We start from the raw sequence: 20178 nt of genomic DNA, 5'->3' as shown, positions 1-20178 counted from the left end.
GTCACCATCCTCTCGACCCGAGCCCGTCCAATCCCGCGACTTACTTTCGAGATCATCTCATCTGACCTTATTTACCTCATTTCTAGATTTGCTTCCACTCCTGACGTCCTCCGCTACCCTTCTGTCTACGCATCACCGCTCTATACGACCCCTTTGCGAGTTCGCTGGTCAGAAGTTGGGCTATCGTAGCGCCGTCGAGTTGGTGCGCCGGAAAGAGTCCCGCACTCTCGCCATTGAACGATCTCCTTGTACCATCCATCACCCTTAATCATCTCGAGACCCCGGAGCACTTCAGCACCTTTCTCGTGGCAACGAGAGGGAAGACGCCAATATCAATTGCATCGAATCCGGCTGCTTCGCCGCGGAGTACATCTCGAACCACTCGTGCATCGAATCCAATTCATTGCGTTTGGCTATCACCAAACCGTGCTGAGATCCTCACAGGATTGTACGTGGAGACGAAGAGATTGCACGTTGGATAGCCCACATGGTTGACGCAGGAGCTCTTGAGGCATAAAGTAACCACCTGCTCAGAGGGACTCTGCATATTGATGGAAACCATGGCCACCATGGACGCTGGCACCAGGCTTAGGTTTGTCTGACCCTTTCACATCCTTCCTGCATTTTTGACCGTGGCATTGACTCGATTCACAGAGACACTCTACCGCCCATTAGTCACCTCGACTTGAGCAAGATCAATGGCGAAAAGCATGACCATTCCAGGTTCTCGATGATGAATGGCCTCAGCATCTCTACGGCGCCGCTAGTCAGTCCAACAACAACCATGTACCCCGGCCCTCCTCCGCCATACTCGTGCGCGCCTCCAGCCACTGGATCTACTGCTGGACTATCTGGGTATATCTCTCCTCCCGAATCTACCACCCGACGCTCAACACGGGACGAGGGTGTTTCGCCTGCTTTGCCTAAGTCGCTGCCTTCCATTCACGAAGCCCTCGGGAGCGACAAGCCTATTGCCTTCCCGGGGCCGCTGCCCACCTCGTCACAACACCAGTCCCTTTCTAATCCCTCAAATGCGGGCCACCAGTCCTTCTCAGAAGGGCCCAAAGGCCCTTCAAACCCATTTTCACAACCACCCACCGGTCCACCAGTCCTGAGAGATGTTTTCTCTGGCACCCCAAGTAATGGTCCTGCGCCAGCAGAAACTCCGAATGCCACGCCATCTTACCCTCCTACGACTACCGCCGATCCACGCCAGGCGGTCTCTCAGCATTTTGGCTATCCTGGATCACCACGCTCGAACCCGGCAAACACCTTCCGGTCCTCATCGCTCGCGAATACCTCATTCAACAACCACAACGATCATCCGCCGGCCACCTCCCCTCAGTCCTTTGAGCCTTCACGACAGCCTCAATCTTTCTTGCCATATGGCGCCAACGCCACGCCCTCAGCCGCACCCGCTTCACATGAGTCCTTTCACAAATTCTCCGCAGTACCCAAGCCCTCCGATCCTCGAGCAACGTATCAGAAGGCCGCAAACGATGTCCAATATAGCGAGACCGTCAAAAGACATCTGGATGTGTACGATGCTGAGTTAGGCTTCAATGAAGTGTGTCTGCCCATCTGCCCAAGACGAGGCCCCGCTAACGCTACACAGATCAGTGAGGCTTGTGCCCGTACCCTTGACTTCTCACGCACGTGGGCTCTCCGCTACCATCAAGGAAGCCGCTCGGGCTACTTTCACGAGTCACTGCCTGGGCTGCCTGAGGTTGACGAGATCCTGCGACACTCACATCGTATCCTGGAAAACATGACCCATCTGCGGGAATTAGTTGTTGCCCAACAAACTGCCTTGTCAGAACAGCGTGCTCGGCAAACAAGCCGCAACCATCCCGAAGACGAATACGCTGTTCTGTCGGAAGAGTTTCGGGGCGGAGGATTTACGGGAGCCGATGCTAAGAAACGTCGTGGGGTGAGTTCATTTTGCTAAGGCGGAAGATGGTCACTAACGTTCTTAGCAGAAGGCTGCACCGCCGGGCCGATGCCACAGTTGTAACCGTGCCGAGACACCGGAATGGAGGCGAGGTCCTGATGGTGCTCGCACATTGTGCAATGCGTGTGGCTTACACTACGCGAAACTGACACGGAAGATGGGTCACAACAAGGCTGCAGCCCTGGCTGGTTCGACTCTGCGGCCGAAAAATCTCGATTCCACAAGGCCATGATGACCGGAAAGCTGCTATGGGGGCTGGCGACACCGGCAGGGGAACTCGATGAAGATAACGACGAATCTAATTCTTGGTATATACACTATCTCTTTCAGGGGATGATGATTACGATTACATGGGTGAAAGACATGAGAACTCTCTTCGGACGAAATTGTCTCAACAGGAGTTTTTGGGCAGAATGTCAACTTTCTTTGGCACAGTGTTGATATCCTTACGAAAGTGGCTCGTTCGTCGGGGGTTGTACAGAGGCAAACCTCGTCGAGGGAAACGACCAAAAAGCTTGCTGGGAAAGAAATGGCGTATGGGAGCAATCGGATGCCTTTTTAGAGGCGTCATGGGAGCACAGGCGAGAGTTCCGCCCAAGGCACATGGGATTGTTTCTGATACCCCGAATGGAGTCTTATTAGAGGCACATGGAGCATTCTGGTTAACCCAAAACATGTTTTATGTTGTTGTTGTAGCCTTTGAGGGGCGTGCAAAGGGGCGAATGGAGGGCGCTGCAGGAAAACGCAAAAGGCCTGTCACTACTGGGAGGATGGACGTGCTTTCAACTGATCTTCATGTCTCTGATATGCCAGAAAGCTCGAGAACGGATGGACCGCGCTGGCGTTGGGACGGATTGTCCAGTCGTCAGTTCTCTTGACGCGCTGGCCAGTTGCGGCCAACTGTCCTCAATGGGGTGCTAGGTTCTGTTTTTGGCATAGGAGCGAGTGGCGGGCAACAAGGAGCGCAGCATGAGCAATGAGCAATAAGACCATTCCCACTATCCACGCGCCAGTTCCCGTAAGGCCCCTGATTCACCATATCTGGTGCTCAAGTTGGTGCTGTTACTTCTGCTTTTCCGGCCAGTGTTCCTCCCAACAGGGCAAAACACCGGAGTCGAGTGCAATGCGGTCAAGTAACAGTTCATTTGGATCATTGCGAGATGCCCATCATTCTGTCTCCCGCATGAAGCCGAACGCTGGGTGGCTGCTCACGTGCCCAGTTGCCAGCTGGGGGGAAGGAGGAGCCTAGGAGCCTGAGGTGCGATGACAGTGATGGCAACGATGGGCCGGACAGCCGACAGAGCCACAGCCAAACTTGAAGCGAACGTGTTCCCCAATCCACTGCCAGCGTAGATGACGGATCGAGATTGTCGGTGCTAGCATGTAGTGGCAGACTGGCAGGGAGCGCTCCACCTCTCTGTTCGTCGACAACATGATGTGAACAATAATATTAACGCAGTCAACCCCTAGTCGATGGATGGCACTCTGGCATGCGCCGTGGTGATTGTGTTTCAGCACGCTGAATGGTCCAGCAGGAGGCCCATGATGGGCAACAAAGAGGGTCAGCAAACTAGTTACCTAGTATATGTGGTATGACTTTGTAGCGCTCGCACAGCGCAGCAACACGGTGTGTCAGGCCACTTGGCCAGCCCTCGATACCACGGATACGACGATACACGACACGATACACGGAGGGCATTTCATGTGAAGTGAAGTGGCTCGCGCTACTGCTTCTTTCTTCTCACCCTGCGGCATCCTCGACGTGAGGTCGACGCCATTCTCGTCCTCGGACCCCGTGATGCTTAAACCTATCCATCGAACCGTTGTTGTCCGCACCTCTCAGCTTTGAAATCGTCGGAGCTCGGGGCACAACAGGATCAGCCGTGATCAACACCCGCCGTTGGAATACAGCCCACCCTATCGTTGATCAGCACTCTACCTGGCACTGTCTAACCCTGTTTATGCTCTACGGGACGAGCGTGCCTTGTTTTCCATCTACGAACGCCATTCTGAGGATCCCTGTGAATTGCGGAAGTGGGAGGAGAAGTGGTGAATGTTTCGGATCGTTGTTCTGGCATATCAACAAAAGTCCACCGAGTCTGGACAAGATTGTGTGATCTGCGGACGGGAGAGGACGGGGCTCGAGGACAAGGATGCGACGCGGCAACCATTGAGGGGTGCCGTCGTCCCGGTCAATGGGACCGTGTGCCAGAAAAAGGGTTTCACGGGAAGGTTCGTCTACGGTTTGTCTAGGGCTCTGGTGTTGCAAACATACGGACGGGAGGCATAAGAAACGATATATCCGTTACGATTACTGTCAGATCAGCAGTCAGTCTCTGCAGAGGCCAACAGGCAGCTGGCAAAAATAGCTCGACACTGGTCCTGACCACTGCACTACAGGCCCGACTGCGTATCTATCTGATAGCGAGTCTAGGTGGTCATCGCTCCTCAGCTTGTAGCCATGCACCAGGGGCACTCCCTGACAGTGTCAGAATAGCAGCTGCTGGGCGTAGGATCTCCGGAGTAGTCCGCTGTGATCTGCTTCTGATCTGCTCGGAAAGATCCCTTTGTGCATGAGAGGAGCTCGGTCCAGCTGGGGCACAAGATGAGAGGACGGTTACTACTAGATGCTAGTTAGTAGAGACTCGCGAGAGCAGGTTGTACCGTTGTACCGTTGTACTACTGTAGTCGAGATGCCAACGGTTTGCCACCCAACGACCTTGGGAGTAAAGGTAAGCGACAGAGAGGTCGTACCTGACTCTATTCGGTTATATTGCTACTACTGCTAGTAGTAGGTATGCAACCCGTTCCAAACGAAGGTGCCTGAGCTCCCCTCCCGCAGGACGTTCAGGCGGTGCAGTGGTGCTCTTAGAGACCCTGCGTAAGCACCACCTAATTACGTCAGGAGGGCCAAAGTTCAAAGGGGGTTCAACGCAGGCGCAGGCGCAGGCAGTCTCCAGCGAAGAGATAACTTTACCTGGTATACAGAGCCTTCTGATCCAAGGCCACTCCTCTCAACACTGCTCTTCCGTGGTTCACGTTGATCTAACTCATATCCGGTCCTTCTTTTCTTTTTGCAAGTTCTTTTTCCATCGTTACTAGGCCTGTCACTACTCTGCCTCTCCCACTGCACGTCAGTGAGAATCTCGCCACAGCTCCCCATCACAGTGATGTCTCGAGTTGACACAATCTCCCAATCAAAGTATAGCCAAAGAGGACGTTCGGGGGCTTCAAACCTTGTCTTTCCGTGAGCGTACACTCCCTCTCTCTACCAGGCGATTGTCTTGCATCAAAGTCAAAAGAGCATCTTGGAAGGGGCTGGACTCGTTCATGGACGCTTCCAGATGCAAGCCCCCAACACCCATACGCAGCATCGGTAAGGCAGGGCGCCGAGTCACAAACAGTTGATCAGCCTGACCCCTGTCCCAGCAGCCTGTTTGTTGCGTCGGCGCCATCAAGCGGCGTCCGATCCTTCGCGGCGAGTTGCCTCCCGAGGCTCCCAACCCCAGCCAAACAAAAGATCCGGCTAAAATGCACCACCATGCCTCGATCCGAAACATTGCTTGCTCGGCCTAAAATGACTTGCTACATGCAGAGTACTCGCCAATATACGTTGCCCACACCGGGTCCTGACTGCAGGCGAGTCGTATAGCCAAAGGAACAAGAACTATCACACTAATGCTGACTGCCCGTTGGCTGGTTGTTTGACAAGACTTTGTTGGTCCTCGCGGAGTTCTCTTCTAGTACCTCGCCCTAGGGCAGCTAACGGAGACGATGGCAACCCACCACACGGGCCCCAAACGTCAAAGTCCAACGATGTGTAGCTTCAATTATGATTGGCGCCGTCGCGAATCCTCTTTGTCATTTATTTGCCGACTGACCCATCACCCCGTCCACGATTCCACTCATCTCTGGCTTCTAAAACAGTATCCACGTTAACACGATTGGGGTCAGGCGTGATCGGGGATCGCCCTCTTCAACCTGCCTCCTCGCCTCAACTTGTCGTGCATGGGCCATATCAGCTCCAACCGAGATGAGATGCGCAGCAAGCGTCTCGAAACGGAAACTCCTCCTGGCTCCACCGAGCTTTTTCAGAACGGCGTGCCTGGGCGTGTGGTCTTTGCCATACTACCGACACTGTTCATGCTCAAACGTGTCAAAATACGTCCTACCAGCACTAACTACCACACTACTCAGAGTCCACGGGCACCTATCACTTTCGGGATTCGCCAGGAAGCTGGAAACCCCCCTGGGACCGGGTTCTTTTCCTGTCTGAACAGCTTTGTGCGTAGGTCTTGTCAAGGCCACTCTCAGGAGCAATTTTGGCCGCACTAAATGTCAATCAATCCCGGGCAACGATTGCATTGTTTACATATGCGTGATCAGATTCTACTGGAGAGCCTTATTATTAGCCTATCAGTCATCTGTATGTCTGCGGGGTTGTCTCTCGCCGCATCAGAAGCCCCTTGATGCAGTCGCTGCCGACACGGCACTGTGACGAGGCTAGAACAGAAGGAGGTGGCTCAGAAGCTTTCCCACCGCCTGACGTTGTCCAAGAAAACGATCTTATGTTGGATGAAGATGTTGTGTCTCTCACGCTCTGCACCAGGCACTATCGACCAGGGTGACTGTGGTGAACAATATGCGGATTTACTCACCTCTTGAATGGCTTGACCCTCTGCTTCGTATTTCATACTCAGACGCGCCAGGGTTGGAACGAATAGTAAGTCTGTTACGCCTATGTGTTTCCAAATTGTCCGGACATTATCGGTGCGTGAATCAACCCTTGCAATCGCTCTAAAGCGTAGCAAGCAGTGTCCAGCTTGTCGCACCATGCAGTATGTACTATTGTTCGCTGGCAATATCGATTCGACCTCCAAGGCCCTGGCCCCTGGGAGGTCTGCCTATCCGCGAAGACTACGAAAAGAGGCAACGCCAAACCCTAGATCGCATGCGCTTGGGGGCAAGGATAGCCGGTCAGATGGCCTGAAAGAGAAGTGCCTCCAATGCTTGCGTACGTCGCTGGGCCAGCTACTTGCGGGCCTAGGTAAGCAGGATATGCCGAAACCTGATCTACCATCTCGGAGCCAGGGGCAATGGCCCTAGGCTTCCAAGGCCCATGCCGCCTGCACTCCAAGTCTTCTACATATTTGAATCTCTATACGAATATACGAAACCTCTCATATGAGGCCTGGACAGAGTGTGGCATCATGATTCCCGACCGATCTCATCGATACAGCTCGTCGAGCCTGACAAGGTCAACGGTTGCAACCGCCAAGGTGGGAGTGCAGTATAGCGATCGCGGAAGCGATACCCGGCACCTGCGCTTTGACAAAGTCAATAGTCACGGCTGCTTGGTAGCGGTATCCATTATCCCCTGGTCATTGACCAACCCCTAACGGATCATATGACACATCCAGAACCTCAACCTCGCTATCCTGGGGAGGAGAAGAATGGATACTTCATAAGCTGGCTGCATCATCGAGAAAATCAATCCTGGAACATGAGTCCACAGCACCAGCACCTGACGAGTCGAGCAAGCGTTTACTGGATTCGTTGATGCGCATGTCCATTGCACGAAATCGGCGATCCTAAGGGTGCGAAGCCTGGATAAACCGGTGCACTAGCGATGAGGAGTCCATGCAACGTTCAACGACTTCATGGGTACACACAGATGGACAGTTAGGTGCTTGTCCTAAAGATTAGCTCTTGAGTGGACGACCTTTGACCAGTCAACGGGGGAGAGACGCCATCGGAAATGGGGAATATGTATGCCGGGAGTTCTCCTCATTACCGTCTGGTAAGATGGAGCATGGAAAATTCCGGCTTCTCCGTTGTTGTTGCGTCTGTTATGCGTTCGTCATGTTCTAGCTCTGATTACGAACCCATACCCGTGGAATATGTCTGATGAAGATACAGGACAGTGGCCACCCAGTCCTTTGTGGTGGGACATTCCCGAGTATATGCCTCTGCGACGTAGAGTAGTCGGGCCTCTGTTCTCCCAAGGGGGCCGAATTACACATGACTATCTTCGTAAGGTAGGTTCAGGGGTTGTCTGCGACTCTGCGGATCCCACTGCGATGTCTTGGTTGGGTATCCGGCATCTTTCCTACAACGGTAGACGCCAAGTCTAGGGCGATCATTGTGCACAAATGCATGGACTCCCTAGTCCTCGTGGTACGCTACCGCCGGGGACGAGTATCAGCGGTGGTGTGGATGTTGGATGCCTCTTCCCAAACAGTGCGTTTCTTGAGTGATTTGTGATGCATAGAGACTAGCGGGAGTACCTAGAAAAGTCTTCTCTTCTTCTCTGCCGTCTGGTAAAGCATCATTCTTGAGACATGTTTTGTATACAAGTTGATCTTGGGCTTCGTCGCTTTTCATATCTCGAGGCCGGTGAACAGCAAGGCCTCCAGCAATAGGGGTTTTGCTCCGTTGCAGAACATCCTCATCAACCGTTACAACTTATGCCAGCGGGAGTGAAGCCGATATGGGTTGTAACTTGTTGCGAATCTGAACTTCAGAAAGGAGACGTCCCACTTCCTCCAGACATTCATGAAACTCACGATCTGTCCTCGAAACCATAACTGCGCCGTCTTGCCCCTTCATGCTATGGCATGTTTACAGTTGAGAACACACCTACATCTCTCTATCCGCCTGCTCAGACAAGTTATCTATCGAAACTTGGTACGAAACGGAACTGTGTTGAAAGTTGATGCCAAATGTTTGGTGGTTCAAGGTTGTCGTCGGTTCTGTTTTGCTCTGTAGAATCATTCCTTCCTGATATTGTGCATTTCCTCCCGAGCTGTCTCCAATCAAGAGTCTTGCGATGAGAGGCCTCGGGCTTTCTCATTCATCGCAACTGTGTGAAAGGTAATTCTCAAGTTATCAGACTCGACTGTGAAGACTGTGGGTGAGATATGCGAGCTTCTGAGGTATTAGAAGACTAGAAGTGCGAGTCTGGACTCAGCATACACAGTACCTACATCCTGCTATCCTAATGTGCGACATCGTGTTCATATGAAGTAGACTCCAGTGCGGTAAGTCAGGCTCGTGCTGCTGTATGTGCATGGCTTCGGCATCGCAAATTAGCACATTTCGACTTGACGTCTCTGATTCATTACGACCGACCTTCGCTCGCTTCTTAGCAATGCCGTGATAGATGATCTTGAGACATGCTCTGGTCTTAGCTCGTGTAGCATGCAATCAGCTTCGGAGAGGGGTTGAAAGGAAATGCCTGTAGGCTGTTACTCTGTCCCCACATCTGGAGCGTCGTTGTACTTAATCTGTATCATTACCTACTTGTTTAGGGGAGCGGCGAGGCTGTGAGCCAGCCTTGCCATTGTATACTGGGACTCAATTGGCTGGTTGGGATCTTCCAAAAGGGGGCAGCCTTGTCAACCCAGCTTGAATGATGAGTCACATTTAAGAGATGGACAGGGCAATCTCTACCAACCACTCATCTCGTATGGTGTGTTCTGATGTCATGCTTATATCATGGTTCCTCGGTTCCTTGATTCTGGGACAATCTGAGTTGCAGGACATAGTATCCCGGTACTTTCAAAAAGGGTGAGGTTGGACCTACTAGCAACCTTGGATCTTAGTCACAGAAGAGACACCGCCCACTGCCCTTCCAGATTGATCTGCCTAGATTATATGAACTTCAGCAAAGAGAGAAGGACATGATGAATGTTCCCATCACCACTGGCGCCAACATCTCAGTCAGCTCTCTGGCCATTGGCGACCAAGGCTCCGGCCCTGGCTCTTCTGAACTATCCACACCGTCGCCGTCATCATTACCCAAGGTGACGGCCTCGCAATCGCCCGAACACGCACACCGACTAGCCGAAGTGACGTCCCGAGCCACTCTCACCGACCCACTGAACATTCTGTTCCAGCAAGACAAAACGGGCTCTGCGACGCCTCCGACACCCAATCTGCTCTACAAGGCAGCCAAAGGGCGCATGGACACCAAGATCGCCGCCGGCTCGTTCATCGTCGAAGCGGGCGACTTCGCCGCCGTCGCGTGCTGGGAGCCTCCGTCTGCAACTCCGCCGCCGTTGACTGGCGAACAGTTAGACCGGCTGGAGCACGAGAAGCCTATCTTTGGGCAGTTCATTCGAGACGTCGAGCGAATTCGGCAGGCATGTTTGGGTCCGGATCAACAACAGTATTGGACTCTTTCGTTGATGGCTCGGGATCCCGAGCGGAAGACGAAAGGCGCCGTCAGGGCGGTGATTCAGCCGTACGTTGCCCGGGCGAAGCAGGAAAAGATGCCCATCTGGCTGGTGGCGGGGAATGCGAGGGCGAGAGATGTCTATGCGTATTTCGGCTTTCGTGTCGTTGACACGATCTGGTCGTATTCGAAGGAAAAGGGTGATGGGGATGAGAGGGCTGAAGGGGTCCCGAGTTGGTGTATGGTGTGTAATTGGCCGCCAGAGTAGGGAGGGGATAGGATGTGTCTGGTTTACGGAGGGATATCTCCATTTTGCGACAGTGTAGATGGAAAGTTAGAAGTCAGAAACTAGCATATCAGCAGTAGAGCTGGTTGGCTTGATGGGTGTTGCGGTTGCTGCGAGGCTGCGCTGCGACACTGCCACTCCCATTTCTGCCTGTTCTGACTACGACGTCACACATAGCAGGCATAACCTTCTTGGTTTTGCTGGAGATATGGCACTTACACCGATACATCACTACCTGTTCCATTCGCTATCGTCGAGTTTGCTGCAGTCAGCACAGCACGTCCAGGAGGATTGGGGAGGAAGAGGAGAGGAGGAGAGGAGAGGAGAAGAGGAGAAGAGGCGGTCAATGCTGAACTACGCCTTACCAACATCCTCGGCTTCTTTCTTGCCAACGTCCACACCTCATTTTCTCCTCCCGAACGACGCTTGATCCTGGTCAACAATGTCTTCCACGATTTCTCATCATCATGCTAGCTTGATGAGCAGGAGGGCATTCGTTTCCTGCCACCCTCAACGTCTCTATGGGGCCGACGGCCGAAGTATCTGCGGACGATGGGGATACTCACCGTGCTGTCAAGAAACGAGCATCTCAAGCCTGCCACAACTGTCGCACCCGCAAGGTCAAATGTGATCTGATCACCTTCGGCAGCCCCTGCTCCAACTGCGTATCCGACGATGTCGAATGCCTCGTTGTCGAGTCAAGGCGGAGCCGCAAATATCGTCTACAAAAGCGTCGATTGAATGGCCTGGTCTCACTGCCGCCACTTAGTCAAGCTCCGCCCAAATTCACGACAGCTTCCTCGCTCGCTTCCTCTACTGTCTCATCGGATGCTACGATCACTCTGGATCCTATCCCGCAGTTGAGTCAAGGTACACTACTACTCCCCGATTTCATTTCTCTCGGAGAATCGTAGACTAATTGACCTTGCGAATGTCAAAGACACTCCAGAGGGCCCCTCGACTACAAGTACTCATCTCCAGAGTCCTCCTTCTGTCACCACCTCGGCCGCCAGTTTCAGTGTACAAAGCAATGGAGGTCTAACCGGGAGTGCTTCAATTAATCCTCAGTTGCGGCCGCTGCCGGGCATCTTTCCATCCTACATCCGGCCTCCACGGCCTGACATTCGACCTGACGATGTCGAGTTCTTGATTCGCCGTGGCGCCCTCTTGGTACCTCAACCCGAGCTGCGAGATCAACTTCTTCGATGCTTTGTCCTCTTCGTCTACCCCTACATGCCCACCATAGAACTTGCGGACTTCCTAGGTGCCATCGACGGCCATGACGGCTCATCCAAAATCAGTCTCGTGGTGTTCCAGGCCGTCATGTTCGCTGGCACCGCTTATGTTGATCTGGACCTGCTTCAACAAGCAGGCTACTCAAATCGAAGAGCAGCCAGAAGCGACTTTTACCAGAAAGTCAAGGTGAGCGCATCCCATCATTTCCGATCTCACACATATGTTGACTGGCTTCCCACAAGCTGCTTTACGATTTCGATTGGGATGTGGACCGAGTTGCCTTGATCCAGTCACTCCTGCTCATGAACTACTGGTATGTCTCGGAGAACGATCAAAAAGATCCGTGGCATTGGCTAGGAGTCTGCGTCTCGTTGGCCACTAGTATCGGGATGAACTCATCCGATACCTCCTCAAGAAATAGCCCGCAAACCCGTCGACTATGGAGACGCATATGGTGGACCTGTGTCATGCGGGATAGAATCATAGCCGTCAGCATGCGAAGACCGATACGTATCGCAGATGAGGACATCAACCTACCCCCCTTGACTGCGGAAGACTTTGACCTCCATCCAATATCGACCTCGCTGCTGTCACTTCGGCAATGTCGTCTTATGGCGGACAGTACGTCTCAGAGAATGTTGGCTGAAATGTGTGTGGCCAAGGTACAGTTGCTGCTGTCCCTCGGCCGCATTCTCCACAACTGCTATACCTTGCGAAGCTTCGGTGGCTCCACGTCGGAAGTGACTATGCTCTACACACCCAAAAGATCCGGAACAATCAACGACAATGACTTTGCGATGCTACAAGACGAACTAAGCCAGTGGTCCAACAACCTGCCCATGAGCTGCTGGCTGGATTCAGCCGCCGAGCCTAGCAGCAACAAGGGTGACGGTGTTACAGATGGCAATGACCCGACCGATAAAGTCCTATTCCTGCATCGCAGTGTCTTGAAAATGCTGTTTCTGGTGGCCACAGAAGCCCTCGATCGGCCGCAGACTCTCTCTGCGTCCAAGTCTCGCTCGGCTGCCTCGTCAGCGAAAGCGGCTCAAGCATCCACGATGCAATTGGCCTCAACATCAAAGGTCAAAGAGGCTGCGGACAGAATGGCGGAGATGATCCAGAGTCTCCATGACCGCGACCTAGTCAGATACCTCCCACCGCTTTCCGTCACTTTCATGCTCCTCGCCATCGCGGCGTTCATGGTCGAGATCAAGAAGCAGGGGTTGGAGCAGACGGATCTTCAGGGGACAGGGAAGCAGTGCCATGTCCACCGTTGTCTCAGAGCACTCTTGGGCTTGCGTGACATATGGCCCATTGCTGACTCGGCCTGCGTGCTGGTGGGCCAGATGATCAATAGATGTCAAGTCGAGGCGACTTTGGGAATTTCGATTCTGGGGATAAAAGCCACCAGATCTATATCAGCAACGGCTCTTCCGACCACAAGAGTCCAGAAGGACAAGCAGAAGCGCTCAGCGGAGCCATCTGCTGGTCGAGTCCGGGAACAGGTGACGGTTGAAGTCGCCCAAGACATTGCTGAAATTCAAAACTACAAGCCCCGGACTGACGCCACGAATAAGGCAAATCCAACTCCTGTGGTGGGCAATACCATAGCAAGGCCTGGGCCAGAGTTCGCAGTGTCCTCGTTGTCAAACGGCAAAGAATTAGCGATTGCAGGCCATGATCAACCGAGCTCAACACCAGCAACTACCATTCCAGGTTCAGCCGCCCGGTATAACCCAGCAGGTGCAGAGGCAGGCATAGGCCCGGAAGAGACAATGTTGTTAGACTTTAACTTTGACTTTGACTTCAATGATTTCGACCAAGCCGGAACCACGACTCAGGGAGGACATCATATGCAGCTCGGACACGGACCTGGCCACATCTCAAACGGTCATGCCCTGCACATGGACATTGCCCTGGCCGAGTGTTATCCTCTAGGTCATTTGGGCGAGTTTGACAACAGTGTTTTGGACTTCGACTTCGACTTCGCCTCGGCCGGAAGTGGTCATGGATTTGAGCCTGCGGAACACACTTCGTACGCCTCAAGCCAGTCGACGAGGTCAATGGATCCATGGACGACGACGACAACGACGACGACGACTACTTCTGCTGCACTTCCCAATCTGCGTGGTGTACACTGAACGAGGGCCCCAGCTTTGAGTCATCAAAACCTTTTGCCCATTGGTGTCTACTTACGGTGGTCTAGTGATCACTTGCACGAAACAAAACCCCTATACGAAGCAGGAACGACATGTCGCCATTTACACTGGAGCTCCGCTCCCTTGAGGAAAGAACCATGCAACAAATTACGAATTGTGGATATGCAGCATGCCCTGACAGAGGGTCTCCGGGCAGACTCGATATGCCGATCATGTACTGTCTAGAATCTGGACTCGAGCTTTGGTTCAATGTCAGAACAGAACAGAACATGCCAGGGACGAAGGACGAAGGACAATGAGCAAGGAAGCATGCAAGACCGAGGCCGAGACCGAGGCTGGCCAAAGCCGTTCGGCGCTATGAGTAGGATTGTCAATGTCACCAAGAGAGGCCGACAAGACAATGAAATGCACTATCGGGCTTGAAGACTCTTCTGCACTTGTTCCTTCTTCGCCGGTTCCCTCCCACCTTCTCGGTGCAGCGTTGATGGGTCAGGGGGAGATGGCCCGCGAGATGTGAACGAGAACAGAAGTGTAGAAATCCCACTTGGCCGAGTCAGTCTGCATCTACGTTCGATGAATGTATTTGTGACTGAGACTGCGACCGCGAATCAACAGGGTCACACACCTGTGTCACTGTGTGTGTATATATGTATATATGGATCTGTACATATATCTCAGATATCTCAAATATCTCGATCAAGGCCCGTTGGTAGGAAACAGGGGCATAACATATCACAGGGATTGGTAATCACAGTCAAGTATCTAGGAGTGAACAGAAGAGATTGTGATCTTATATTGATATTGTTTGGAAAAGGCGTCTTTTTCATGGTGGATGGCAGCGCTGGACTACTTGTGCTTGTACTTGTACTTGATCTAAACCGTCGTTCCATGCTACCTAGTAGGTGACTTGAATCCCACCAAGGGCCCTCGCGATCCATAGCCTCCTCGCTCCTCGTGTAGGCCGGATTCGAAACTTGCTTGGGTCCTCCAACGAGCAGGCTGGGGGTTTCGTATTACGAGACCTTGAGCTCTTCCGGTCCTCCCTCTGAAACGCCCATGAAAATCTACTGTCTGTTCCATGTCATGGGGGAAGCGGAAGCCATTTGAGATCCCACACCACACCTGCCTGTTCCCTTGTTCGGAGTAAGCAATTGCATTGGATTGAAGGCCAGACCACGATGCCTTGAACAGAACAGGGTGGTGCCTTTTGCGAGAGCCCTTTTGGAATTGTTAAGTGGCACAGACGAGACCAGGTTGCCGACTCGACGGGCAGTCCAGATGACGCAGCAACTCGATCCACGACGGGTCTATTTTGTTTTTTTCGGTTTACCTGGGCCCCAACTTCTCCAGGATTCTCGGCCCCTGTTCCTGCCACTCTTGCTTGGAAATCCACATGTTCTCCTTGTCTGCCATGATATTGGCGAGGACGGCGCCGCCCAAAAACACCATGTGGCGCCGGCGGGGGGGATCTTCGATGCGGACTTTGAATTTATTCAGGCGTTCCGGGTTGCCGCCCAGCACGCGCGTCAGCCACAACTGCTTCAGCTCCTTCTCCAGCCGCGACGGGAGACCGGGGTACATGCTGCTGCCGCCGGAAAGGACGATGGCCTTGTACAGCGACGAGCGCACATCCACGTCGGCGGCCTGGATGGTGTTGAACAGAAACTCGGCAATGCCTGGCTGTTCGACGTCCACTAGATGCGGCTGGAAAAGACATTCGGGGGCCTCGAAACGTTCGCTGCCGACGCGGATGACGCGGCCGTCGGGGAGCGTGTATGATTCCACCAGGACGGTGGTGTCTTCGGACAAGCGCTGGTCGAGGCCCAGATCGTAGGAGACATAGCACAGTTTCTCCTTGATCTGGCGGACGGTTTCGAAATCGGCCGTCCGGTTGAGCGCGTAGCCTCGGCGCAGGAGCAGGGCGATCAGGTTGCGGGTGACGTCGCGGCCGGCGACGTCGAGACGGCGCGTGAGGTGGTTGAGGACCGTCGACTCGTAGACGGGGACGATATGGGTCACGCCGTCGCCGGAATCGACCACCACGCCCGAGGACAGGCCTTGGGCGTACAGGGCCAGCACGGCCTGGATGGCCACGTAGACTCCGCCAAAGTTGTATCTCTCGAACATGACCTCGCACATCTGCTCGCGGTTCTTGAGCGGGTTCATCGGCGGTTCGGTCAGCAGGATCTTGCGCCCAGACGGGTCGATCCGGAGTTTCTCGTAGAAGGTAAAGTCCCAGAGGTGTTGCATGTCGTCCCATTTCTTCACAATGCCGTTCTCCATCTACCCAGCGAGCTCCTTGTCAGCATTCCAAACATGATGCGCACACACGGAGAGAGCTGCGCGAGACGTGCGCAGCCGTAGTCCACGGTCGGGGTCCAACGTACAGGATAACTGATTTGTAGCATGGATCTTGCAGCGGCGGCTTCATCTCCGCACATGATGTCCTTGACCACAATGTCGCCTGCTCGCTCTTCGGAACGGAGGATCGGCCGGCCGACTATGGAGGGGTATTGGTGTTCAGGGAAGTTCTGCGGACACAGGGAGTGTCAGTGACCTGCTCTTTCGTCCAAGGCATTCTAAAGTTGAAGCGTACCTGACCGGCATAGCCGACCTTGAGGAACCCGGTCCCTCCATCGAGAACTGTGGTGACTGCGTCAGCGTTGCATGGACTGAAGGGGTTCTGGAACGAGGGTTACCAATGGGTGGTTCGGCCATTCTGACGGTGTTCTGCAGTTATATGCGGCCAGAACTCTACGACATGCGGGAGGAGTGGGTGCAAGCGAGAAGGATGAGAAATCAAAAGACCTCGAAGGTGGTTCTGCTAAGGTTGAAGCAATGCGCTGTGAGGTGTTGTACCTGCTCAGTGGTATATAATATGTCTGTTCTTGTACTGGTAGGCGGCCGCATATTGGTCCAACCGGCAGGCGGCGTAGCAATGGCGGAGCCAAGCTTACAACTACTGCAGAGCATTCGCATCACCCCGCAATACTTCAGCCTTGCGGGAGACATAAAACACCTCAATCTGCTCTACCAGATTGAGGAGAAGGATTGTCAAGTTGGTTGGAGCTATATCTATCGCAGCCATGTCATGATCTTCGTAAGTCGTTCACATCTCATCTCTGTATTGCAATCGGCGTGGTCTTCTTGTTTTCCACGTAACGCTCTAAGTTCAGTGCAATGCATCGCCAATGGTCCTTCAAAATGCACAAACCCTATGCCTCGGCAGCGCCATCCTAAACGAAAACGGTCGCTGTATGCAGAGCACAAGATGAAAGCTCGTCGTTATACATTCATCACTTCATCAAGGGTATCGACCGCGAGATTGCCCATAGTGTGGCGGGTCTTTTCCGCACCGTTGGGAAGGCTAAGAGAGGAGTCTGTTCTACTGGTCTTTTCCAGTCAATATCACTTGTCAGCCATTGCGCCTCAAGGTCTTCGTGACAGGAGTGCCCTCCAGCGACTGCTGAACAGGACTGAAACTGAAACCATAAAGAATCAGTAGTCGTCCGAACGACTCCGACTCACCGCGCGCCGAGGCCTGTACCGTCTATCATGATCGTCCTCGTCTTCGATCCTTCTTCGTTCGCGACCGGATTCTTTGACCAAGTTTGAGTCAGCATAGCGGCCTCCTGGTCCATTTCCTCCACGATGACTGGAGCTGCTCTGGGGGACGGCCCCATCATAATACCAATGGCCGTCTCGTCCTTTGTAATAACCACCCCTTTCCCTGGCTCGTTGCCGCCGCTCCCGCTCCAATCGCTTTTTATGATGTTCTTCTCTATCCAACAGCATCTGTTTGTGTTGAGCGTGCTCTTCAGTCACCTCGTTCCATTCGCCCACCGCGCCTTTGATACCCAATGCTGCGATACCGATGGCTGCGGCATCCTGCCAGCGCGAAGCTCGCTGCTGCTTATGGGCGTCTTCGGGGGATAAGGTACCTTCTCTGACCTTTTCCATGCGTTTGTCGTGGGCTTCGATCGAGGAATATACTTTCGATGCAGCGTGGATGGTGGCGACGCTGGCCAATGCAGCTGTGACCCATTTTTTGCGTTTTAACTTGCGACAATTCTTTTCTTCCTCGGTGGACGAGGGCAATGAGGAAGAGGACGAAGACGAAGAACCGGACGACTTACGGCCCCGTCGAGATCGACCCGAGGCGGATTTCGCTCGTACCCGGGATCGAGGTGGTACGGACCCCTCCGAATCGTCGTAGTAAGAGTCTCGTCGATCTCGGTAATGGCCGTATGCTCCAGCTCCAGCTCCAGCCGCTGCGCCGCCGACCAGTGCACGATCGTTGTTCATGGAGCTGGCCCTCCGTCGCTGCCCTGGTCGCCGAGGGAGAACTTCGCCCCTGTGCCGGACCACCTCTACGATTTTCTCGTCCGGGGCGACGTCGCGCCGACGCCGCAGGACAAGCCCCTTCTCTTCCATGGTGCGCTGCTCGTAGATATCCTCGTCTTCCTTTGGCAGTTGCCCGCGCATCTTCTTGTATCGGTGGTGTATGGGATCCCAGACCTTCTCGTGGTGCTTGATGGCAACGGGAACGGCGGTCAGGCCGAGCCCGAGGGCTTGTTCCGCCATTTGGAGCCTAGTTTGGTGTTACCCGATTTCTTGTGAGAGGTTCGTTCAGTGAACCAGCGACCGTGCTAGGGCTTGTGCTCGGTGGCCTTGCAGCACCAAACAAACCGGGCGCCGGACGATCGAATAGCTGCAGGTGGGAAGTAGATGGCCTATTGGCAGCTTGTCCCTCAAACTCTCCGTATGATTGGAAGACAACTCGATGGTTTGGCAGAAGCAAACATCATCATCCAAGCAAGAGCATGGCTGATCTCTAAAGGTTGTGTACGGGAAGGTCGTCTCGCAAAAGGCAGTGAAGCTTAGGTAGGTACTACTAGAGTCGACGGACGTCCTGGGTGTCGGTGATACTTGCTGGCAAGTGATAGAGCCGGGAGATGGAGGAATTGATAAGCAATAAGTAAAGAGGCAGAGTCTAACTGAAAACAACCATCGAACGTCATTGTGTGGCAGCAACTAGTTCACCGACATTTATTATAGAGTCCAATTGGGCGACTTTTGAGAAAAAAAGATGTCGACTTTCCCACTGGACGGAAGATACGGGAGACAGATGAGTAGAGTCGTCCAGTCACTTGGGTCATGTGCCCCAAGCAATACGGGGAGGACACGAACGAGCGATCTCGAACGAAGCAATTCGGGATGCATGAATGGGTAGATCTCTTGGAAATGCTTGTGCTGGGGGGATGGGAATTCGACCGATGGACAGCGCAGGGATCAGTGTCGCTCATGGCGCCGTTGATCTGTCAGGAACCGAGAGGAGCGGGAGGCAGCCGAAAGTTCCAGACGGTGGTCGGGGGTTGCTGGTTGCTGGTTGCTGGTTGCTTGTCGCTGGTCTGCCGAGAACTGCCGACGATACTAAGAGAGAGGCTGGGGAGGAGTTGGTTGGAGGAGAGGGAGAATCAAGGATCGAGGCGTCTTGAGGTGTTTTCCTTGTGGCGGCAGTTTTCTGGTGGTGGGTTCGAGGTCGGGCAGCAAAGAAGTTGGAGAGCGAGCAAGCAAGCAGGGGATTGAGGACGGCAGGAGATGTATGACGTCGCCTAGAGTCACAATACCTGTACACAGAGGAGGAACGATGCGTGTTCTCTCCCTGTCCACCTCGATCGAATACTTTGTACCTCGATTTGCAGCCTCTCGACCTGTCTAATCACTGGCAATGTTTTGTCCATCCATCCAAACTCCATCCGCGTCAGGCGAGTCCGCAAATCTTATACAGCGTGTGGTTCGACCATCCGCAATTCGGGCCTGGCCTGCGGGCTCGGGCCGCGCAGAGCACTGGCAATGCGCTACTAACCACAAGATGGAAACCGTCCAATGCCAGAGGATTGATTCTTTCAGGCTGAACCACACAGACCGTCCGACTGACACCCTGAACTTCCTCTCCGCATATTCTCCTAGATCTCTCATCCTCTGTTATGCAAGCAGTGGCCGGCGTCAGTCTCCTTTTGTTGATGGAGCGGATAAAAGTTGGATTTCATTGTGTCACTACATTCAACGCTGTGTGTTGCCTGCAAGGTGACGTCCTGTTTGTGACACAACATCTACTCTTCTGTACACGATTAGGTTGATGCTACTACAATATGCTGGCGCAGCTGCTGCAATGCCAGGGAAGCTCCTCGCCCTCCGTAACCCATCTGGGAGGTTTCGAACATATGGCAGTCAGCGCTACTGCAGAGCGTCGATGATAACAAATGAGTGCTGCCGCTTTCAAGAAGGGAAAGCAGGTTTAAAAAACGAGAGCAGTAGAGTGTATGCTCGAAAGTAACAAGACACTTCACAGAGGCTCCTCTCAGGC

The 20178-nt window shown here is 53.5% G+C and overlaps 5 protein-coding genes across 5 annotated transcripts; 3 read left to right on the top strand and 2 right to left on the bottom strand.

Annotated features, from left to right (window-relative positions):
* Positions 1-569: 569 nt before the first annotated feature.
* A1O1_01165 (uncharacterized protein) lies at positions 570-2183 on the top strand (the record flags this gene model as incomplete). The annotated part of the gene is made up of 4 exons (XM_007722078.1): positions 570-592; positions 655-1567; positions 1616-1930; positions 1980-2183. 4 exons carry the CDS (start codon positions 570-572, stop codon positions 2181-2183), a joined length of 1455 nt encoding a protein of 484 aa, XP_007720268.1.
* A 7453-nt stretch (positions 2184-9636) lies between these two features.
* A1O1_01164 (uncharacterized protein) lies at positions 9637-10395 on the top strand (the record flags this gene model as incomplete). The annotated part of the gene is made up of 1 exon (XM_007722077.1): positions 9637-10395. One exon carries the CDS (start codon positions 9637-9639, stop codon positions 10393-10395), a length of 759 nt encoding a protein of 252 aa, XP_007720267.1.
* A 539-nt stretch (positions 10396-10934) lies between these two features.
* A1O1_01163 (uncharacterized protein) lies at positions 10935-13790 on the top strand (the record flags this gene model as incomplete). The annotated part of the gene is made up of 3 exons (XM_007722076.1): positions 10935-11283; positions 11354-11835; positions 11892-13790. The coding sequence occupies 3 exons, from the start codon at positions 10935-10937 to the stop codon at positions 13788-13790; spliced, it is 2730 nt and encodes a 909-aa protein (XP_007720266.1).
* A 1344-nt stretch (positions 13791-15134) lies between these two features.
* A1O1_01162 (actin-like protein 2) lies at positions 15135-16526 on the bottom strand (the record flags this gene model as incomplete). Its single annotated transcript, XM_007722075.1, has 4 exons — positions 15135-16091; positions 16196-16339; positions 16405-16460; positions 16508-16526. The coding sequence occupies 4 exons, from the start codon at positions 16524-16526 to the stop codon at positions 15135-15137; spliced, it is 1176 nt and encodes a 391-aa protein (XP_007720265.1).
* Positions 16527-17306: 780 nt separating this feature from the next.
* A1O1_01161 (uncharacterized protein) lies at positions 17307-18392 on the bottom strand (the record flags this gene model as incomplete). Its single annotated transcript, XM_007722074.1, has 1 exon — positions 17307-18392. One exon carries the CDS (start codon positions 18390-18392, stop codon positions 17307-17309), a length of 1086 nt encoding a protein of 361 aa, XP_007720264.1.
* Positions 18393-20178: the final 1786 nt, after the last annotated feature.

The sequence above is a fragment of the Capronia coronata genome, assembly GCF_000585585.1.
Source record: "Capronia coronata CBS 617.96 chromosome Unknown acBCG-supercont1.1, whole genome shotgun sequence".
Lineage (NCBI taxonomy): Eukaryota > Fungi > Ascomycota > Eurotiomycetes > Chaetothyriales > Herpotrichiellaceae > Capronia > Capronia coronata.
The sequence above is the reverse complement of the archived record's forward strand: the minus strand, read 5'-3'. Positions and strand labels throughout refer to the sequence as shown.